Source organism: Zalophus californianus, chromosome 9, assembly GCF_009762305.2.
Source record: "Zalophus californianus isolate mZalCal1 chromosome 9, mZalCal1.pri.v2, whole genome shotgun sequence".
Classification (NCBI taxonomy): domain Eukaryota; kingdom Metazoa; phylum Chordata; class Mammalia; order Carnivora; family Otariidae; genus Zalophus; species Zalophus californianus.
Genome location: NC_045603.1, coordinates 100314031 through 100333127, shown reverse-complemented (window position 1 = coordinate 100333127; position 19097 = coordinate 100314031). Strand labels below are relative to the sequence as shown.

The following is a 19097-nucleotide window of genomic DNA, read 5'->3' as shown; positions in this document are numbered from 1 at the left end:
ATGGAGAACTGCTCTACTAAATCCTGAGTTTATCCACTGTACTCTGAGTTGGTCCTAGGGTAAAGCAAATCCTCTGCTCCATATGAATGTGCCCTTCCCACATGTCCTGCTGATATTCTATACCTACCTCTGTTATTGCCCTGGTTGCTATGTAGGGATGGTTTCTTTATCTTCCACTGACTGCAAGCTCCCCCAAGGTCAGGGACCATTGTCTTCTCACCATTTTATTCCCAGATCTGTCATGGTACCTGGCAATAGTAATGATAGGCAACAAATAAATGCTTGTTAGAAGAGTTAATGATTGCAAGCTTGAGGAGTACAGAGAGGTAGCTAGGGGAAAGGTATAAGGGTGTGAAGATATTCGATCAGGAGCTGGTTCCAAAAACAAGATAACTCTCACAGATATGCAAATATCCCTTAACTTTTCCTCATTCCCTTCTCCTCATCCTCCCTGAAACGGTTGTTTTTTTTATTGTTTTTTATTTTAATTCCAGTATAGTTAACACAGTGTTATATCAGTTTCAGGTGTACAATATAGTGCCTCAACATTTCCATACCACACCAGTGCTCATTATGATAAGTTTGCTCTTTAATCCCCATCACCTATTTCCCTATCCCCCCACCCACTTCCCATCTAATAACCATTAGTTTGTTCTCTATGGTTAGAGTGTGTTTCTTGGTTTCTCTCTCTCTTTTCTTGCTCATTTGTTTTGTTTCTTAAATTCCACATGTGAGTGAAATCATATGGTATTTGTCTTCATCTGACTGACTTATTTCCCTTAGCATTATACTCTCTAGATCCATCCATGTTGTTGCAAATGGCAAGATTTTGTTCTTTCTTTCTTTATTTTTTTTTGGCTGAGTAAAATTCTATTGTACAGCTCTTCTTTATCCATTCATCAGCTGTTGGACTCTTGGGCTGCTTCCATAATTTGGTTATTGTAAATAATGCTGATATAAACATAGGGGTGCATGCATCCCTTTGAATTAGTGTTTTTTTTATGTTGGGGGTAAATACCCAGTAGTGTGATTAGTGGATTGTAGGGTGGTTCTATTTTTAACTTTTTGAGGAACCTCCATACCAAAACAAAATTTTTAAAAAACCATAACTCATTGGGCAAATTTGGGATATTTTTACAGTCCAGTATTGATAAGATAGAGATGTTCTCTCAGGGCTTACTGGTAGAGTCTCACAAGAATGGTGATACATTGATTTATTCTCCACATTCAAGTTCCTAATCCTCAGCTTTGCAGCTTCAAAGAATCACTACATCCATGGTTTTGGGGCTTAGGGGACTGACTCTAAGCAAGGAAATTCACATGACATAATGGATTTCTTTGAGAAATAGTAAACTGGAATATATATGCCCCTAGAAAAGTGTGCATGCAACCAGGAGAGTGCTTGGTGAGTGTAGATCAAGAATCAGGGAGTTATTCAAAGATACAAATGTAGTGATCTGAAGGGGCACCTGCACCCCAGGGTTTATAGCAGCAATGTCCACAATAGTCAAACATGGAAAGAGCCCAGATGTCCATTGACAGATGAATGGATAAAGAAGATGTGGTATATATATCAGCCATCAAAAAAAAATGAAGTCTTGCCATTTGCAATGATATGGATGTAACTAGAGGGTATTATGCTAAGCAAAATAAGTCAATCAGAGAAAGACAATTATCATATGATTTCATTCATATGTGGAATTTAAGAGACAAAACAGATGAGCATAGGGGAAGGGAGGGAAAAATAAAACAAGACAAAATTAGAGATGGAGAACATCATAAGAGACTCTTAATCATAGGAAACAAACTGAGGGTTGCTGGAGGGGAGGTGGGTGGGGGGATGCAGTAACTGGGTGATGGGCAATAAGAAGGGCACTTGATATAATGAGCACTGGGTGTTATATACAACTGATGAATCACTGAACTCTACCCTGGAAACTAATAATACACTATATGTTAATTAGATGAATTTAAAATTAAAAAAAATAATCAAGGAGTTAGGATAGTTTCAGTGAGCTCTGATGGTCTGATGCATCCATCCTCACTATAGAGCTTTTTCTGTCAATATGATGGGAGGGCCTACCCCATTTAGTTAAGGAACCTTTCCATTGGTCTGGAGACACACTAGAAATGTCTGCTTTTTAACGACTTTTGCTGATTGAACTCTTCCAGTTAATATAGATATACTTTAGGAAAGGTATAGGGACTAAATTTGTACTTTCTTAATTTGTGGTGCCGGAGGCTTCAGACCAGGCCTGCTGTGTCATACCTAGAAAGTTAAGGGACTCAGTAAGGAACTAATTCATCTGATATTCATAATAGTCAATTCATTTGATACTGAGAGCTATGAAAACATGACTGGGATTTTAAACTCCAGGCCTAGGTAGTACACCCTCATGCTCTGAGAGCCCAGGAGCTCTGCTTGCTTAACCACAACTCTCCAGGGACACTGGTTTCACATTTTCCCCAAAGTCGGCGAAAGAATCATAACTCAAATTAAATTATTGCCTTTTTTTGGTCCATTACTGACATATCAGTATGTTGGGGGAGCACTTAATGGAAACATTAAATTCAGTCAGTGATATTTCTAAGGCCTTATGCAAGCAAGAGATAGAGTCTGGTGCCAAGGAGATAAAAATAAACCCATAGGGTTCAGGAGTTACACATTCTATATGGGGAAGGAGACAAAATATATGCAAAAGAAATACTGCAAAGCAGCAAATGCTGGGTCCAAACAAGAGTGCAGACCACAAATCGAATAGGAAGTCAGAGGAAGGGGGAGAATATGGTGTTTGGAGATGTGGGAGGAGGCCAACTTGGAACTGGTCGCATTTTGAACGGGGTCCTGGAGGATGGCAGGCATTCTGGTAAATAGAGTGTGTAGAGCAACATTATTAAAACTGACGTCTGTCTTTCTCCTTCTCTCTAGGAGAATATAGTGTTATACCAAAAGGGCCAAGTCTCTGTTAAAGTCATTGACTTTGGATCAAGCTGTTATGAACACCAGAAAGGTAGGCATGTTCTGGTCCCTTTGTCTGAATTTTCCTATTGCGATTTCTTTCCCTTACTGAATGTAACACCACTTCTGATGTGAGGTCACATGAGTTCTAGTCCGGACTCAGCCACAGCAATTGCTGGTGTGATTTTGAACAAGATGCTTCACTTCTCTGAGTCTAAGTCTCCTCATCTATAAAATGAGAAGACTGGACTCAAATACCACAAAGGTCATTTACAACTCTTAAATTCTGTATCTGGAATTACCCCAGAGCCTTGGCTCCCAAAACTAACTAGGTGTGCATCTGAATTACTAGAGGCCTCTAAAAATTTACATCTCCCAGGGCCTCACCCCAGATGTACCGAATCTAAATTTCTGGGGGAGATCCCAGCAGTCTGTACTGTAGAACACACAGCCATTCTGAGGTTTGGGAGTCACTGCCCTAAGCTTTCTAGACTTTATATTTTTTTCCAGGCTAGAATCCAGAAAGCAGCCTTGGAGTACATTTGTACAACCATCGCTGAACTTGATTTAAGTGCCTCTTCTTTGACTTTTATCAAGTTTGATGGCAAGAACATGTACCATTTAACAGATATGTAATTGAATATCTTGTATGTGTCTGTCACCGTTCTGGGTACAGGAACAAAAAACCGAACACATCCTGTGCTCTGATTGCTTACAGTTCAGTGGAAGAAACAAAGATACAAAGGTGCAGTGACTATAAATACGTACAGACTGTATCAAGGGAACAGCAAAGAGGGGTTTGGGAACAGCCTTCATGGTGGCAGGGAGTATCAGAGGAAGCCTCCTGAGGCTAAAGAAAAGACTACTAGATGGTTGTTTCTAAATATTCTGCAGCACTACTTTTGAAGACACATGTTATCTTTTATGTATGGAACCCATAAGAAATTCCAGCTAGAAAACAATCTGCCTCCCACAAAGTACTCATTTGCTTAATCTTCTCAGCCACGAAAGCTGTGCAGCCTCTTTCTTGCCTTGGCTGCCAGGATGCTCCCAACAGATTTGGTAGTGATCCTATCCTTGCTTTCAGATAGTCATTTCCCCCTTTATATAGCTTCTGAATTCCCTTTATCTTTATTTTAACCATGAGGCAGTATAGAGTATAGATACTAGACTTGAATGGCCTGAGTTCAAATCCCAGCTCTGCCTCCTATAGCTGAGTGACCTTGACAATTTATTTCATCTTTGTATGTCTCAGTTTTCTCATTTTAAAATGGGGACAATCATAGCACCTACTTCACAGGATTGTTCTAAGGACTGAGAGTTGCTCTGTATGAAGCACTTGGAATAGTGCCTGGCACATGTTAAGGATTTTTTTTTAAAGATTTTATTTATTTATTTGTCGAGGGAGGGGCAGGCAGAGGGAGAAGCAGGCTCCCTGCTGAGCAAGGAGCCCAGTGCGGGACCGGGTCCCAGGACCCTGAGATCATGGCCTGAGCCGAAGGCAGACGCTTAACGACTGAGCCAGCCAGGCGTCCCAACATATTAAAGATTATAGAAGTGTCCATTAAATCCATTTTTTAAAGTTATGCTGTGTATATATGTACTTTGATTGCAAAGCGCATCAAAAGCATTTTGGATGTAGGCAGGGTATAAAAGTCATTTTTATTATATCTTTATTTTGTTTTAAATCACAAAATTGTTATGTTTTTACTGTAAACAATTCAAACAACAGACAAGGGACTACAGAATCCTTGTCCTGCCAGCATCTGGGTAAAGAATGTCAGCGTGTGGAAGTAACTGTAGTGTCCTGTTTCTCTCACCTCTGTAAAACCTAGGCTCCCCATAGTACTGTCTTCTGTACAGCTTTATCTGCTGAGATTTTCTGGGCTCTTCCTTCTTTATATTATACAACACAATGCACGTAATACATTGAATACACGTTAGAAAAGTGTGCATTTTGCATGTTTCTTTTTCCATTTTAATATGCCTCTTCCCTTGCCAAATCCCAATACTGTCAGAAGGCATCTACCCCAAATTAATGTGATAGTTTGAAAATTTAGCTTTATTTTAGTCTGTTTCCTTTTTTATAAAGTTTGGCTAACTTAAATATCCTTCCCTAGAACAACGCCTACTTTAGAGTTCTTGACCAGTAAAGTGAGGATAGTAACACCATATGATAATCAGGTTGCTGTGAAGATTTGATGAGATTATATACGTAACTTGACTCAGAAGTGCTGGTCAGGGCCCCTGGGTGGCTCAGTTGGTTAAGCGACTGCCTTCAGCTCAGGTCATGAGCCTAAAGTCCTGGGATCGAGTCCCGCATCCGGCTCCCTGCTCAGCTGGGAGTCTGCTTCTCCCTCTGACCCTCTCCCCTCTCATGCTCTCTCTCTCTATCTCATTCTCTCTCTCAAATAAATAAATAAAATCTTAAAAAAAAAAAAAAAAAGAAGTGCTGATCAGCTGTGTTTCCATCTCCCCGAAAAGCCTGGAAAGTGAAAAGGGGTGGAGGAGTCTTAGTTACCCTAGACCTTCCCTTGAGAAGGTGTCCTGAAGAAGTGTGTTTTGGAGAGGAGGATATTACCTGATGGTTCTCTTTCTTTCCCCACAGTATATACCTACATCCAAAGCCGGTTCTATAGATCCCCAGAGGTGATTCTGGGCCATCCCTACAACATGGCCATTGATATGTGGAGCCTGGGGTGCATCATGGCTGAGTTGTACACAGGCTACCCTCTCTTCCCTGGGGAGAACGAAGCGGAGCAGCTGGCCTGCATCATGGAGGTGAGGGGGAGGGCCGCCGCACGATCCTTAGCTTACACTCTCAAACACTGGGCTACATCAGTTGCTGTTGGGCAGTGGCCTGCATACTTTTTTGTTGTTGTTGGATGTTCCCCTAGAAGTATTTTTGGAATTATATTTCCCTCTGTACACTTTTGAGTTGGGATCTAACATTTTTATCATAATATTAAATAGTTGCAGAGGATGAAATTTCCAACATATTATGAAAGTGACATTTTCTTTTTGTTTATTTTTCAATCATTTAAAAAATTTTCAATTCCAGTATAATTAACATACAGTGTTATATTAATTTGAGGTGTACAATGTAGTGATTCAATAATTCTATACATTATGCGCTCAACATGACAAGTGTACTCTACTTTTTTTGAGAGAGAGAGCACTCTCGAGCATGAGTCCGGGGTGGGTGGGATGGGGAGGGGCAGAGGGAGAGAGAAAGAAAGAATCTTAAGCAGGTTCCATGCCCAGCAGAGAGCCCAACGTGGGGCGCAATCTGATGACCCTGAGCTTACAACCTGAGCCGAAATCAAGAGTTGGGCACTTAACCGACTGAGACACCCAGGCACCCTGATAAGTGCACTCTTAATTCCATTCACCTAGTTCACCCATCCTCCACCCACCTCCCTTCTGGTAACCATCTGTTTGTTCTCTATAATTAAGAGTCTGTTTTTTTTGTTTGTCTATTTATCTTTGTTGATTTGTTTTGTTTTTTAAATTGCAAATATAAATGAAGCCGTATGGTATTTGTGTTTATCTAACTTATTTGACTTAGCGTTATATTCTGTAGATCCATCCATGTTGTTGCAAGTAGCAAGATTTCATTCTTTTTTATAGATGAGTAATATTCCATTATATATATATATACTACATCTATATATACATATATACCACATCTTTATATATATATACATACATACTCCATATATATACATATATACCACAACTTCTTATAGATATACATCTCTCTCTATATATATGTGTGTGTGTGTGTGTACCACATCTTTATCCATTCATCTATTGATGGACACTTGTGTTGCTTCCATAATTTGGCTATTGTAAATAATGCTGCAATAAACATAAGGGTGCATTTATCTTTTGAAATTAGTGCTTTTGTATTCTTGGGTAAGTGTCCAGTAGTGGAATTATGGGATCATATGATAATTATATTTTTAATCTTTTGAGGAATCTCCATACTCTCTTCTACAGTGGCTATACCAGTTTGCATTCCCTCCAACAATGCACAAGAGTTCCTTTTTCTCCAAATCCTTGCCAGCTCTTGTTTCTTGGGTTTTTTATTTTAGCCATTCTGACAGGTGTGAGGTGATATCTCATTGTGGATTTGATTTGCATTTCCCTGATGATGAGTGATGTTGAATATCTTTTCATGTATCTGTTGGCCATCGGGATGTCTTCTTTGGAAAAATGTATATTTATGTCTTCTGCCCATTTTTTTAAATAATTTTTTATTGTTATGTTAATCACCATACATTACATCATTAGTTTTAGATGTAGTATTCAATGATTTATTGTTTGTGCATAACACCCAGTGCTCCATGCAGAATGTGCCGTCTTTAATACCCATCACCAGGCTAACCCATGCCCACACCCCCTCCCCTCTAGAACCCTCAGTTTGTTTTTCAGAGTCCATCGTCTCTCATGGTTCATCTCCCCCTCTGACTTACTCCCCTTCATTCTTCCCCTCTGCTATCTTCTTCTTTTTTATTCTTAACATTTATTGCATTATTTGTTTCAGAAGTACAGATCTGTGATTCAACAGTCTTGCACAATTCACAGCGCTCACTATAGCACATACCCTGCCCAATGTCTTATCACCCAGCCACCCCATCCCTCCCACCCCCCACCACTCCAGCAACCCTCAGTTTGTTTCCTGAGATTAAGAATTCCTCATATCAGTGAGGTCATATGATACATGTCTTTCTCTGACTGACTTATTTCACTCAGCATAACACCCTCCAGTTCCATCCACATCGTTGCAAATGGCAAGAGCTCATTCCTTTTGATGGCTGCATAATGTATGATGGCTTCCATTGTGTATATATACCACATCTTCTTTATCCATTCATCTGTCGATGGACATCTTGGCTCTTTCCACAGTTTGGCTATTGTGGACACTGCTGCTATAAACGTTGGGGTGCATGTACCACTTCGGATCCCTACATTTGTATCTTTGTGGTAAATACCCAGTAGTGCAATAGCTGGATCGTATGCTAGCTCTATTTTCAACTGTTTGAGGAACCTCCATACTGTTTTCCAGAGTGGTTGCACCAGCTTGCATTCCCACCAAAAGTGTAGGAGGGTTCCCCTTTCTCCGCATCCCCGCCAACATCTGTCGTTTCCTGACTTGGTAATTTTAGCCACTCTGACTGGTATGAGATGGTATCTCATTGAGCTTTTGATTTGGATTTCCCTGATTCCGAGCGATGTTGAGCACTTTTTCATGTGTCTGTTGGCCATTTGGATGTCTTCTTCGGAAAGATCTCTGTTCATTTCTTCTGCCCATTTCTTGATTGGATTATTTGTTCTTTGGGTGTTGAGTTGGATAAGTTCTTTATAGATTTTGGATACTAGCCCTTTATCTGATATGTCATTTGCAAATATTTTCTCCCATTCTGTCGGTTGTCTTTTGGTCTTGCGGACTGGTTCTTTTGCTGTGCAAAAGCTTTTTATCTTGATGAAATCCCAAGAGTTCATTTTTGCCCTGGCTTCCCTTGCCTTTGGCGATGTTTCTAGGAAGAAGTTGCTGAGCCTGAGGTCGAAGAGGTTGCTGCCTGTGTTCTCCTTTAGGATTTTGATGGACTCCTGTCTCACGTTGAGGTCTTTCAACCATTTGGAGTCTATTTTTGTGTGTGGTGTAAGGAAATGGTCCAGTTTCATTCTTCTGCATGTGGCTGTCCAATTTCCCCAACACCATTTGTTGAAGAGACTGTCTTTTTTCCACTGGACATTGTTTTCTGCTTTGTCAAAGATGAGTTGACCATAGACTTGAGGGTCCATTTCTGGGCTCTCAATTCTGTTCCATTTATTTATGTGTCTGTTTTTGTGTCAGTACCATACTGTCTTGATGATGACAGCTTTGTAGTAGAGCTGGAAGTCCGGAATTGTGATGTCGCCAGCTTTGCTTTTCTTTTTCAATATTCTTCTGGCTATTCGGGGTCTCTTCTGGTTCCATACAAATTTTAGGATTATTTGTTCCATTTCTTTGAAAAAAGTGGATGGTATTTTGATGGGGATTGCATTGAATGGGTAGATTGCTCTAGGTAGCATTGACATCGTCACAATGTTTGTTCTTCCAATCCATGAGCATGGAACGTTTTTCCATTTCTATGTGTCTTCCTCAATTTCTTTCATGAGTATTTTATAGTTTTCTGAGCACAGATCCTTTCTTTGCCTGTCTGGTTAAATTTATTCCTAGGTATCTTATGGTTTTGGGTGCAATTGTAAATGGGATCGACTCCTTGATTTGTCTCTCTTCTGTCTTGTTGGTGTATAGGAATGCCACTGATTTCTGTGCATTGATTTTATATCCTGCTACTTTACTGAATTCCTGTATGAGATCTAGCAGTTGTGGGGTGGAGTCTTTTGGGTTTTCCACATACAGTATCATATCATCTGCCAAGAGTGAGAGTTTGACTTCCTCTTTGCCGATTTGGATGCCTTTGAATTCTTTTTGATATCTGATTGCTGTGGCTAGGACTTTTAATACTATGTTGAATAGCAGTGGTGAGAGTGGACATCCCTGCCGCGTTCCTGACCTTAGGGGAAAAGCTCTCAGCTTTTCCCCATTGAGAATGATATTCGCTGTATGTTTTTCATAGATGGCTTTTATGATATTGAGGTATGTACCCTCTATCCCTATACTCTGAAGAGTTTTGATCAAGAAAGGATGCTGTACTTTGTCAAATGCTTTTTATGCATCTATTGAGAGGATCGTATGATTCTTGTTCTTTCTTTGGTTAATGTATTGTATCACGTTGATTGAATTGCGGATGTTGAACCAACCTTGCAGCCCAGGGATAAATCCCACTTGGTCATGGTGAATAATCCTTTTAATGTACTGTTGGATCCTATTGGCTGCTATTTTGGTGAGAATTTTTGCCTCCATGTTCATCAAGGATATTGGTTTGTAATTCTCCTTTTTGATGGGGTCTTTGTCTGGTTTTGGGATCAAGGTAATGGTGGCCTCATAAAATGAGTTTGGAAGTTTTCCTTCCATTTCTATTTTTTGGAACAGTTTCAGGAGACTAGGTATTAATTCTTCTTTAAATGTTTGGTAGAATTCCCTGGGAAGCCATCTGGCCCTGGACTTTGTTTGTTGGGAGATTTTTGATGACTGCTTCAATTTCCTTAGTGGTTATAGGTCTGTTCAGGTTTTCTATTTCTTCCTGGTTCAATTTTGGTAGTTGATACATCTCTAGGAATGCACCCATTTCTTCCAGGTTATCTAATTTGCTGGCATAGAGTTGGTCATACTATGTTTTTATAATTGTTTGTATTTCTTTGGTGTTGGTTGTGATCTCTCCTCTTTCATTCATGATTTTGTTGATTTGGGTCCTTTCTCTTTTCTTTTTGATAAGTCTGGCCAGGGGTGTATCAATTTGTGAATTCTTTCAAAGAACCAGCTCCTAGTTTCGTTGATCTGTTCTACTGTTCTTTTGATTTCTAGTTCATTGATTTCTGCTCTGATCTTTATTATTTCTCTTCTCCTGCTGGGTTTAGGCTTTATTTGCTGTTCTTTCTCTAGCTCCTTTAGGTGTAGGGTTAGGTTGTGTATTTGAGACCTTTCTTGTTTCTTGAGAAAGGCTTGTATTGCTATATACTTTCCTCTTAGGACTGCCTTTGCTGCATCCCAAAGATTTTGAACAGTTGTGTTTTCATTTTCATTGGTTTCCATGATTTTTTTTAATTCTTCTTTAATTTCCTGGTTGACCCATTCATTCTTTAATAGGACGCTCTTTAGCCTCCATGTATTTGAGTTCTTTCCGACTTTCCTCTTGTGATTGAGTTCTAGTTTCAAAGCATTGTGGTCTGAAAATATGCAGGGAATGATCCCAGTCTTTTGGTACCGGTTGAGACCTGGTTTGTGACCTAGGATGTGATCTATTCTGGAGAATGTTCCATGGGCACTAGGAAGAAAGTGTATTCCATTGCTTTGGGATGGAATGTTCTGAAAATGTCTGCGAAGTCCATTTGGTCCAGTGTGTCATTTAAAGTCTTTATTTCTTGTTGATCTTTTGCTTAGATGATCTGTCCATTTCAGTGACGGGGGTGTTAAAGTCCCCCACTATTATTGTATTGTTGTCAATGTGTTTCTTCGCTTTTGTTATTAATTGCCTTATATAATTGTCTGCTCCCATGTTCGGGGCATAGATATTTACAATTGTTAGATCTTCTTGGTGGATAGACCCCTTAAGTAGGATATAGTATCCTTCTTCATCTCTTATTACAGTCTTTGTTTTAAAATCTAATTTGTCTGATATAAGGCTTGCCACCCCAGCGTTCTTTTGGCGTCCATTAGCATGGTAAATGGGTTTCCACCCCCTCACTTTCAATGTCGGGGTGTCTTTGGGTCTAAAATGAGTCTCTTGCAGACAGCATATCGATGGGTCTTGTTTTTTAATCCAATCTGATAGCCTGTGTCTTTTGATTGGGGCATTGAACCCATTTACATTCAGCGTAACTATTGAAAGGTATGAATTTAGTGCCATTGTATTGCCTGTAAGGTGACTGTTACTGTATATTGTCTGTGTTCCTTTCTGATCTATGCTGCTTTTAGGCTCTCTCTTGGCTTAGAGGACCCCTTTCAATATTTCTTGGAGGGCTGGTTTCATGCTTGCAAATTCCTTTAGTTTTTGTTTGTCCTGGAAGCTTTTTATCTCTCCTTCAATTTTCATCACAGCCTAGCTGGATATAGTATTCTTGGCTGCATAGTTTTCTCGTTTAGTGCTCTGAAGATATCATGCCATTCCTTTCTGGCCTGCCAGGTCTCTGTGGATAGGTCTGTTGCCAATCTAATGTTTCTACCATTGTAAGTTACATATCTCTTCTCCCGAGCTGCTTTCAGGATTTTCTCTTTGTCTCTGAGACTCGTAAGTTTTACTATTAGATGTCAGGGTGTTGACCTATTTTTATTGATTTTGAGAGGGGTTCTCTGTGCCTCCTGGATTTTGATGCCTGTTTCCTTCCCCACATTAGGGAAGTTCTCTGCTATAATTTGCTCCAATATACCTTCTGCCCCTCTCTCTCTTTCCTCTACTTCTGGGATCCCAATTATTCTAATGTTGTTTCATCTTATCGTATCACTACTCTCTCGAAATCTGCTCTCGTGATCCTGTAGTTGTTTATTTCTTTTTCTCAGCCTCTTATCTTCCATCATTTGGTCTTCTCTATCGATGATTCTCTCTTCTGTCTCATTTATTCTAGCAGTTAGTGCCCCCATTTTTGATTGCACCTCATTAATAGCCTTTTTGATTTCGACTTGGTTAGATTTTAGTTCTTTTATTTCTCCAGAAAGGGTTTCTCTAATAACTTCCATGCTTTTCTCAAGCCCAGCTAGTATCTTTAAAGTCATGATTCTTAACTCTAGGTCCGACATTGTACTAATGTCCGTATTGAGTAGGTCCCTGGCAGACGGTACTACCTCTTGTTCTTTTTGCTGAGGTGATTTTTTTCGTCTTGTCATTTTGTCCAGAGGAGAATAGATGAATGAGAGAACAAAATGCTAACAGGTTAACAATGTCCCCAGCAAATATACTCTATACAAATCAGAAAAGACCTGAAACCAGGGGAAAAGAAAGGGAAAGAAAGAAAAAAGAAAGAGAAAAAAAAGAAAGAAAAAGAAAAAGATAAAAACAACCAAAAACAGAACAAAACAAAAAAATATGATCAAATATGATCAGGCTAGTGCATAGATCAGTGCCACACACTAGATTTTGGGTGTATTTTGGTCTGTTAGAAGAAAGTGCCTCCTAAAATTTTAAAGGAAGAAAGACTTATGTATGTACAAAATAACGGTTGATACAATGAAGGGTTGGAAGATGACTGTAAAGATGAAAATTATAAAAGATTTTGTAAAAGGAATTGATAAGATAAGAAGTTCTTTGAAGGGCGCCTGGGTGGCTCAGTTGGTTAAGCGACTGCCTTCGGCTCAGGTCATGATCCTGGAGTCCCAGGATCGAGTCCCGCATCGGGCTCCCTGCTCAGCGGGGAGTCTGCTTCTCCCTCTGACCCTCTTCCCTCTCATGCTCTCTATCTCTCATTCTCTCTCTCTCAAATAAATAAATAAAATCTTTAAAAAAAAAAAGAAGTTGTTTGAAAAAGGCAAGAAGAAGATTTAAAAAAAAATAGAAAGAAAAAAAGCAGATAATATGATCTGGCAGGAGACTAGAACAAAGCCATACACTAGTGATTTAGGGTATATTTTGATCTGTTAGAAGAAACTGTATCTCAAAATTTTAAAGAGAGAACAACTTATATATATATATATATATATATGCCAAAAGTAAGTGTAACTACTATGAAGGGATAAAATATGACTCTACAAATGAAAAATAAAAAAAATTTTTTTAAAAAAGGGATTGATAAGATGTTGGTTGAAAAAGGGAAAAAGAAAAATTCAAAAAAAAAGTTAAAAAAATTAACTTTGAAAAACTAATGAATCATGGTAAAAAAGCCATGAATTTTTTTAAATAATTTTTTATTGTTATGTTAATCACATTACATCATTAGTTTTTGATGTAGTGTTCCATGATTCATTGTTCATGCATAACACCCAGTGCTCCATGCAGAATGTGCCCTCTTTAATACCCATCACCAGGCTAACCCATCCCCCCACCCCCCTCCCCTCTAGAACCCTCAGTTTGTTTTTCAGAGTCCATTGTCTCTAATGGTTCGTCTCCCCCTCCGATTTCCGCCCCCCTTCATTCTTCCCTTCCTGCTATCTTCTTCTTCTTTTTTTTTTCTTAACATATATTGCATTTTTTGTTTCAGAGGTACAGATCTGTGATTCAACAGTCTTGCACAATTCACAGTGCTCACCATGGCACATATCCTCCCCAATGTCTATAACCCAGCCACCCCATCCCTCCCACCCACCCCCACTCCAGCAACCCTCAGTTTGTTTCCTGAGATTAAGAATTTCTCGTATCAGTGAGGTCATATGATACATATCTTTCTCTGATTGACTTATTTCACTCAGCATAACACCCTCCAGTTCCATCCACGTTGTTGCAAATGGCAAAATCGCATTCCTCCAGTTTTCCCAGCACCGTTGGAGTCGATCTAGAAAATAGAAATTTGGGATGGATGGATGTATAGGTAGGTAGGTAGATAGATGGATAGATAGATCTATCCATCTATCTATCTATCTATCTATCATCTGTCTCTCTATCATCTATCATCTATAGAGAGAGAGACAGAGAGAGAGAGAGATTAGATCTTTGTTCATAGTCACATGTCTTTGTTCACTGGTATAATCCTGTCTTTTTTCCATTACATATTCTTGCATCTTTTATCAAAGACTAATTGACCATATAGTCATGGATTTATTTCTGGGCTTTCTATTTGGTTCCTTTGATCTATGTGTCCATTTTTGTACTAGCACTATACTGTTTTGATTACTACACCTTTATAGTATATCTTAAAATCTGGGATTGTGATACCTCCAGTTTTGTTCTTCTTTTTCAAGATTGCTTTGGCTATTTAGGGTCTTTTGTGGTTCCATACAAATTTAAGGATTATTTGTTCTAACTCTGTGAAAAATGCTGTTTGTATTTTGGTAAGGATTTCATTAAATCTGTAGATTGCTTTGGGTAGTATGGACATTTTAACAATATTTGTTCTCTCAATCCATGAACATGGAATATTTTTCCATTTGTTTATGTCATCTTCAATGTCTTTCATCAGTGTTTTAGAGTTTTCAGAGTACAGCTCTTTTACCTCTTTGGTTAAGTTTATTCTTAGATATTATTTTGGTGCAATTATTTTCTTAATTTCTCTTTCTGCTAGAATAGTTACATTTTATTTTAATTTTTTTAAATTTAATTTAGTTTAATTATGTTATGTTAGTCACCATAGAGTACATCATTAGTTTTTTGTTTTTTTAATTATGTTATGTTAATCACCATACATTACATCATTTGTTTTTGATGTAGTGTTCCCCGATTCATTGTTTTCATGTAACACCCAGTGCTCCATGCAGTATATGCCCTCCTCAATACCATCACTGGGCTAACCCATCCCCCCAACCCCCTTCCTCTAAAACCCTCCCTTTGTTTCTTGGAGTCCATAGTCTCTCATGGTTTGTCTCCCCCTCCGATTCCCCCCCTTCATTTTTCCCTTCCTTCTCCTAATGTCCTCCATGCTGTTCCTTATGCTCCACAAATAAGGGAAACCGTATGATAATTGACTTTCTCTGCTTGACTTATTTCACTTAGCATAATCTCCTCCAGTCCCATCCATGTTGATGTAAAAGTTGGGTATTCATCCTTTTTGATGGCTCAGTAATATTCTATTGTATATATGGACCACATCTTTATCCATTCTTCTGTTGAAAGGCATCTCGGCTCTTTCCACAGTTTGGCTATTGTGGATATTGCTGCTATGAACATTGGGGTGCATATGGCCTTTCTTGTCACTACATCTGTGTCTTTGGGGTAAATCCCTGTAGTGCAATTGCTGGGTCATAGGGTAGCTCTATTTTTAATTTTTTGAGGAACCTCCACACTGTTTTCCAAATTTGCTGTATCAACTTGCATTCCCACCAACAGTGTAAGAGGGTTCCCCTTTCTCCACAACCTCTCCAACATTTGTTGTTTCTTGCCTTGTCAATTTTTGCCATTCTAACTGGTGTAAGGTGGTATCTCAATGTGGTTTTGATTTGAATTTCCCTGATGGCTAATGATGATCATTTTTTCATGTGTCTGTTAGCCATTTGTATGTCTTCTTTGGAAAAGTGTCTGTTCATGTCTTCTGCCCATTTTTTGACTTGATTATTTATTTTTGGGTGTTGAGTTTGAGAAGTTCTTTATAGATCTTGGCTCTCAGCCCTTTGTCTGTAGTGTCATTTGCAAATATCTTCTCCCATTCTGTGGGTTGCCTCATTGTTTTGTTGACTGTTTCCTTTGCTGTGCAGAAGCTTTTTATCTTGATGAAGTTCCAAAAGTTCATTTTCACTTGCCTTTGGAGATGTATCTTGAAAGAAGTTGATGTGGCTGATGTTGAAGAGGTTACTGCCTATGTTCTCTAGGATTTTGATGGATTCCTGTCTCACATTGAGGTCTTTCATCCATTTTGAGTTTATCTTTGTGTATGGTGTTAGAGAATGGTCAAGTTTCATTCTTCTGTATATAGCTGTCCAATTTTCCCAGCACCATTTATTGAAGAGACTTTTTTTCCATTGCATATTTTTTCCTGCTTTGTCAAAGGTTATTTGACCATAGAGTTGAGGGTCCAACTCTATGGGCTCTCTATTCTGTTCCATTGGTCTATATGTCTGTTTTTGTGACATTTTAAAATGAAACTGTTATACCAGTCTTTCAAATGTACTCAGAAATATCTAAAAACCAGAGATGACACCTATATAAATCTATGTATTGTTCAGTCATTAGTCATTCACTATCCTGACTTTTTGGAAAGAATATTTTCCAATAAAAAAGCTTTACCAAAAGAGCCAAGATGCCCATCGACAGATGAATGGATAAAGAAGATGTGGTATATATACACAATGGAATATTATGCAGCCATCAAAAGGAATGAGATCTTGCCATTTGCAACGACGTGGATGGAACTGGAGGGTGTTATGCTGAGTGAAATAAGTCAATCAGAGAAAGACATGTATCACATGACCTCACTGATATGAGGAATTCTTAATCTCAGGAAAGAAACTGAGTGTTACTGGAGTGGTTGGGGGGTGGGAGGGATGGGGTGGCTGGGTGATAGACATTGGGGAGGGTATGTGCTATGGTGAGCGCTGTGAATTGTGCAAGACTGTTGAATCACAGATCTGTACTTCTGAAACAAATAACGCAACATATTTTAAGAAAAAAGAAAAAGAAGATAACAGGAGAGGAAGAAAAGGGGAGTATGTCAGAGGGGGAAACGAACCATGAGAGATGATGGACTCTGAAAAACAAACTGAGGGTTCTAGAGGGGAGGGGGGTGGGGGGATGGGTTAGCCTGGTGATGGGTATTGAGGAGGGCACGTTCTGCATGGAGCACTGGGTGTTATGAACAAACAATGAATCATGGAACACTGCACCAAAAACTAATGATGTAATATATGGTGATTAACATAACAATAAAAAAATTAAAAAAAAAAAAAAGCTTTACCAAGACTCATTGTATGATTATTTATTATGTATTATTCTTAAAAGCATCGTATTATGGAGCTAAATTAGACAAAACAGGAGAAAATAACCCTAAAAAAATTAGAAATTTCACATTTTAGGATTATACCAGTGAACAAAATTATTTTGACTGTGGACAAAGATATTCTCTCTCTCTCTCTCTCTCTGTGTGTGTGTGTATGTATATATATGTGTATATATGTATATATATATATATCTTAGTCTTTCTTATTATCTAATCTAATATCTCTATCTATCTACCTATCTATCTATCCATCCCAAATTTCTATTTTCCAGATCGACTCAAAGTTATAGATGGTCAGAGGGACACACACATACCCTTGAGAATTATTAAACATAGTTTCATTTCATGGTTGAAACTAATAAGTATTAAAATAATTTATGTAATAATAGCTATAAATGATATCTATGATGGAATGAACACTGGCCTGGAAATCAGTAAACATGGAGTCTAGTCCCAGCCCTTTCTCTTGGGCAAGTCAGTTCTCCCTTCTGAATCTCTGTAAAATGAGATGATCAGAGTACTTGGCTTCTAAGGTTGATGATGACTGATTTAATGAAGCATTCCTGAAGCAACCCTGTTTCCAATACCAAGAAGAATTGGGGAGCATGGGATCTGGGTTGAGGTCCCCTCCGGCCCAGAACTGATTCAGCTTCCTCCCGACCTCAGTGTCACTGAGGCTGAGGAGGAGGAGGAGGAGGAGGAGGAGGAGGAGGAGGAGGAGGAGGAGGAGGAGGATAGGGCTGTGCATGGATGTGGCTGGGAATCCAGCTGCAGGGATAGGTAACCTAGGGCTGAGGACACCTGTAATTTCTCTGTTTCTGTACATCCCTATAGGCTGCAGTGGGTAAAGGTGAATAAGTAGGTGCTACACTTTTCTTCTCTTTTGTCATATAGTGGACTGATGCCCATCTGGTGATTTCCACCTCCCAGAGTTGGGATATGTCATTCCTTAATTCAAGGGTGGTCAGCATGTACACTGGTTTATTTATTCTGACAATGAGATCTGGCTGCCATTAAAAGTAGGCTACCTCTAGTTGGTCTTAATGCTTATTTAAAATAACATGGCTGATATTGAGAATACTGCAAGTGCTCTAAATTAGGAGTCAGAAGACCCATGCTTTTGGCCTAAAATCACTGGCTTGAGGTTATCACTTAATATCCCCGGGTCCTTATCTGTTAGAAGCAAAATTTGGCCAAAGTCCCATCCAGCTCTAATGTGTGACTCCACAAGAGTGAACCCACTGCGTTGTACTTGTTGAAGGTGCTGGGCCTGCCACCAACCCACTTCATTCAGAGGGCCTCCAGGAGACAGACATTCTTTGGTAAGTCCCCAGGTCTAATGCTCTTTTTCCCATTGTGATGATGAAGTCTTATAGACCTCGGAGATACCTACCATACCTAAACCTCATTCAGCGCTCTTGCCTGGGCCCATCCCAAAGGGCAAGCTGTGATGAGAAGCTTCTGCTAGAAAAGTAAAAAACTGCTGAGAAGTGGTACCAGAAAGCATGATGGAGATGGGATGGGGGAGTCACATTGGGAAGGAGGTCTTGGCATAAAAATGACAAGGTTTCTGCTCAGAAGATCCATCAGCAGATCTTGAAACTTGGAAGCTTATAACTATGCCCTTTCCTGTAAATTCTCCTTTCTCCTGCAAGCAGCTTGCCCCTTCGTACTATGTACTGTGCAGAGAAATCAAAGAACAGAAGCTTCTAAGAATGGTGGGAAATTTCTTTGCTACATTATATCATTAATGGAGCACCATTCTTTCCTGCTGAAATTCTCTTAATCCTCCAAATCTTTACTATGCCAGAATCATAGCAACTTTGCTATAAAATGGGTAAATAAAGCTGTTAGAATAGTTTGGCTGTCGATATGTTGTGGCTTGCCAGTTATGTGTAGGACAGCTACCTAATTGCTGGAATTAAGCTTCATCAGTGGCCCCATGTTGCCCAAC

General features: G+C 39.2%; 1 protein-coding gene across 10 annotated transcripts in view; it reads left to right on the top strand.

Moving 5' to 3' along the window:
- DYRK4 (dual specificity tyrosine phosphorylation regulated kinase 4) overlaps nt 1-19097 on the top strand; it is a 76426-nt gene that overhangs the window by 49358 nt on the left and 7971 nt on the right. For all 10 annotated transcript variants that reach the window (XM_027595114.1, XM_027595117.1, XM_027595113.1 and 7 more), the window contains 3 exons: nt 2930-3011; nt 5568-5740; nt 18405-18465. In XM_027595114.1, the coding sequence (XP_027450915.1) occupies nt 2930-3011; nt 5568-5740; nt 18405-18465 (316 nt within the window). The remainder of the gene's footprint in view (nt 1-2929; nt 3012-5567; nt 5741-18404; nt 18466-19097) is intronic.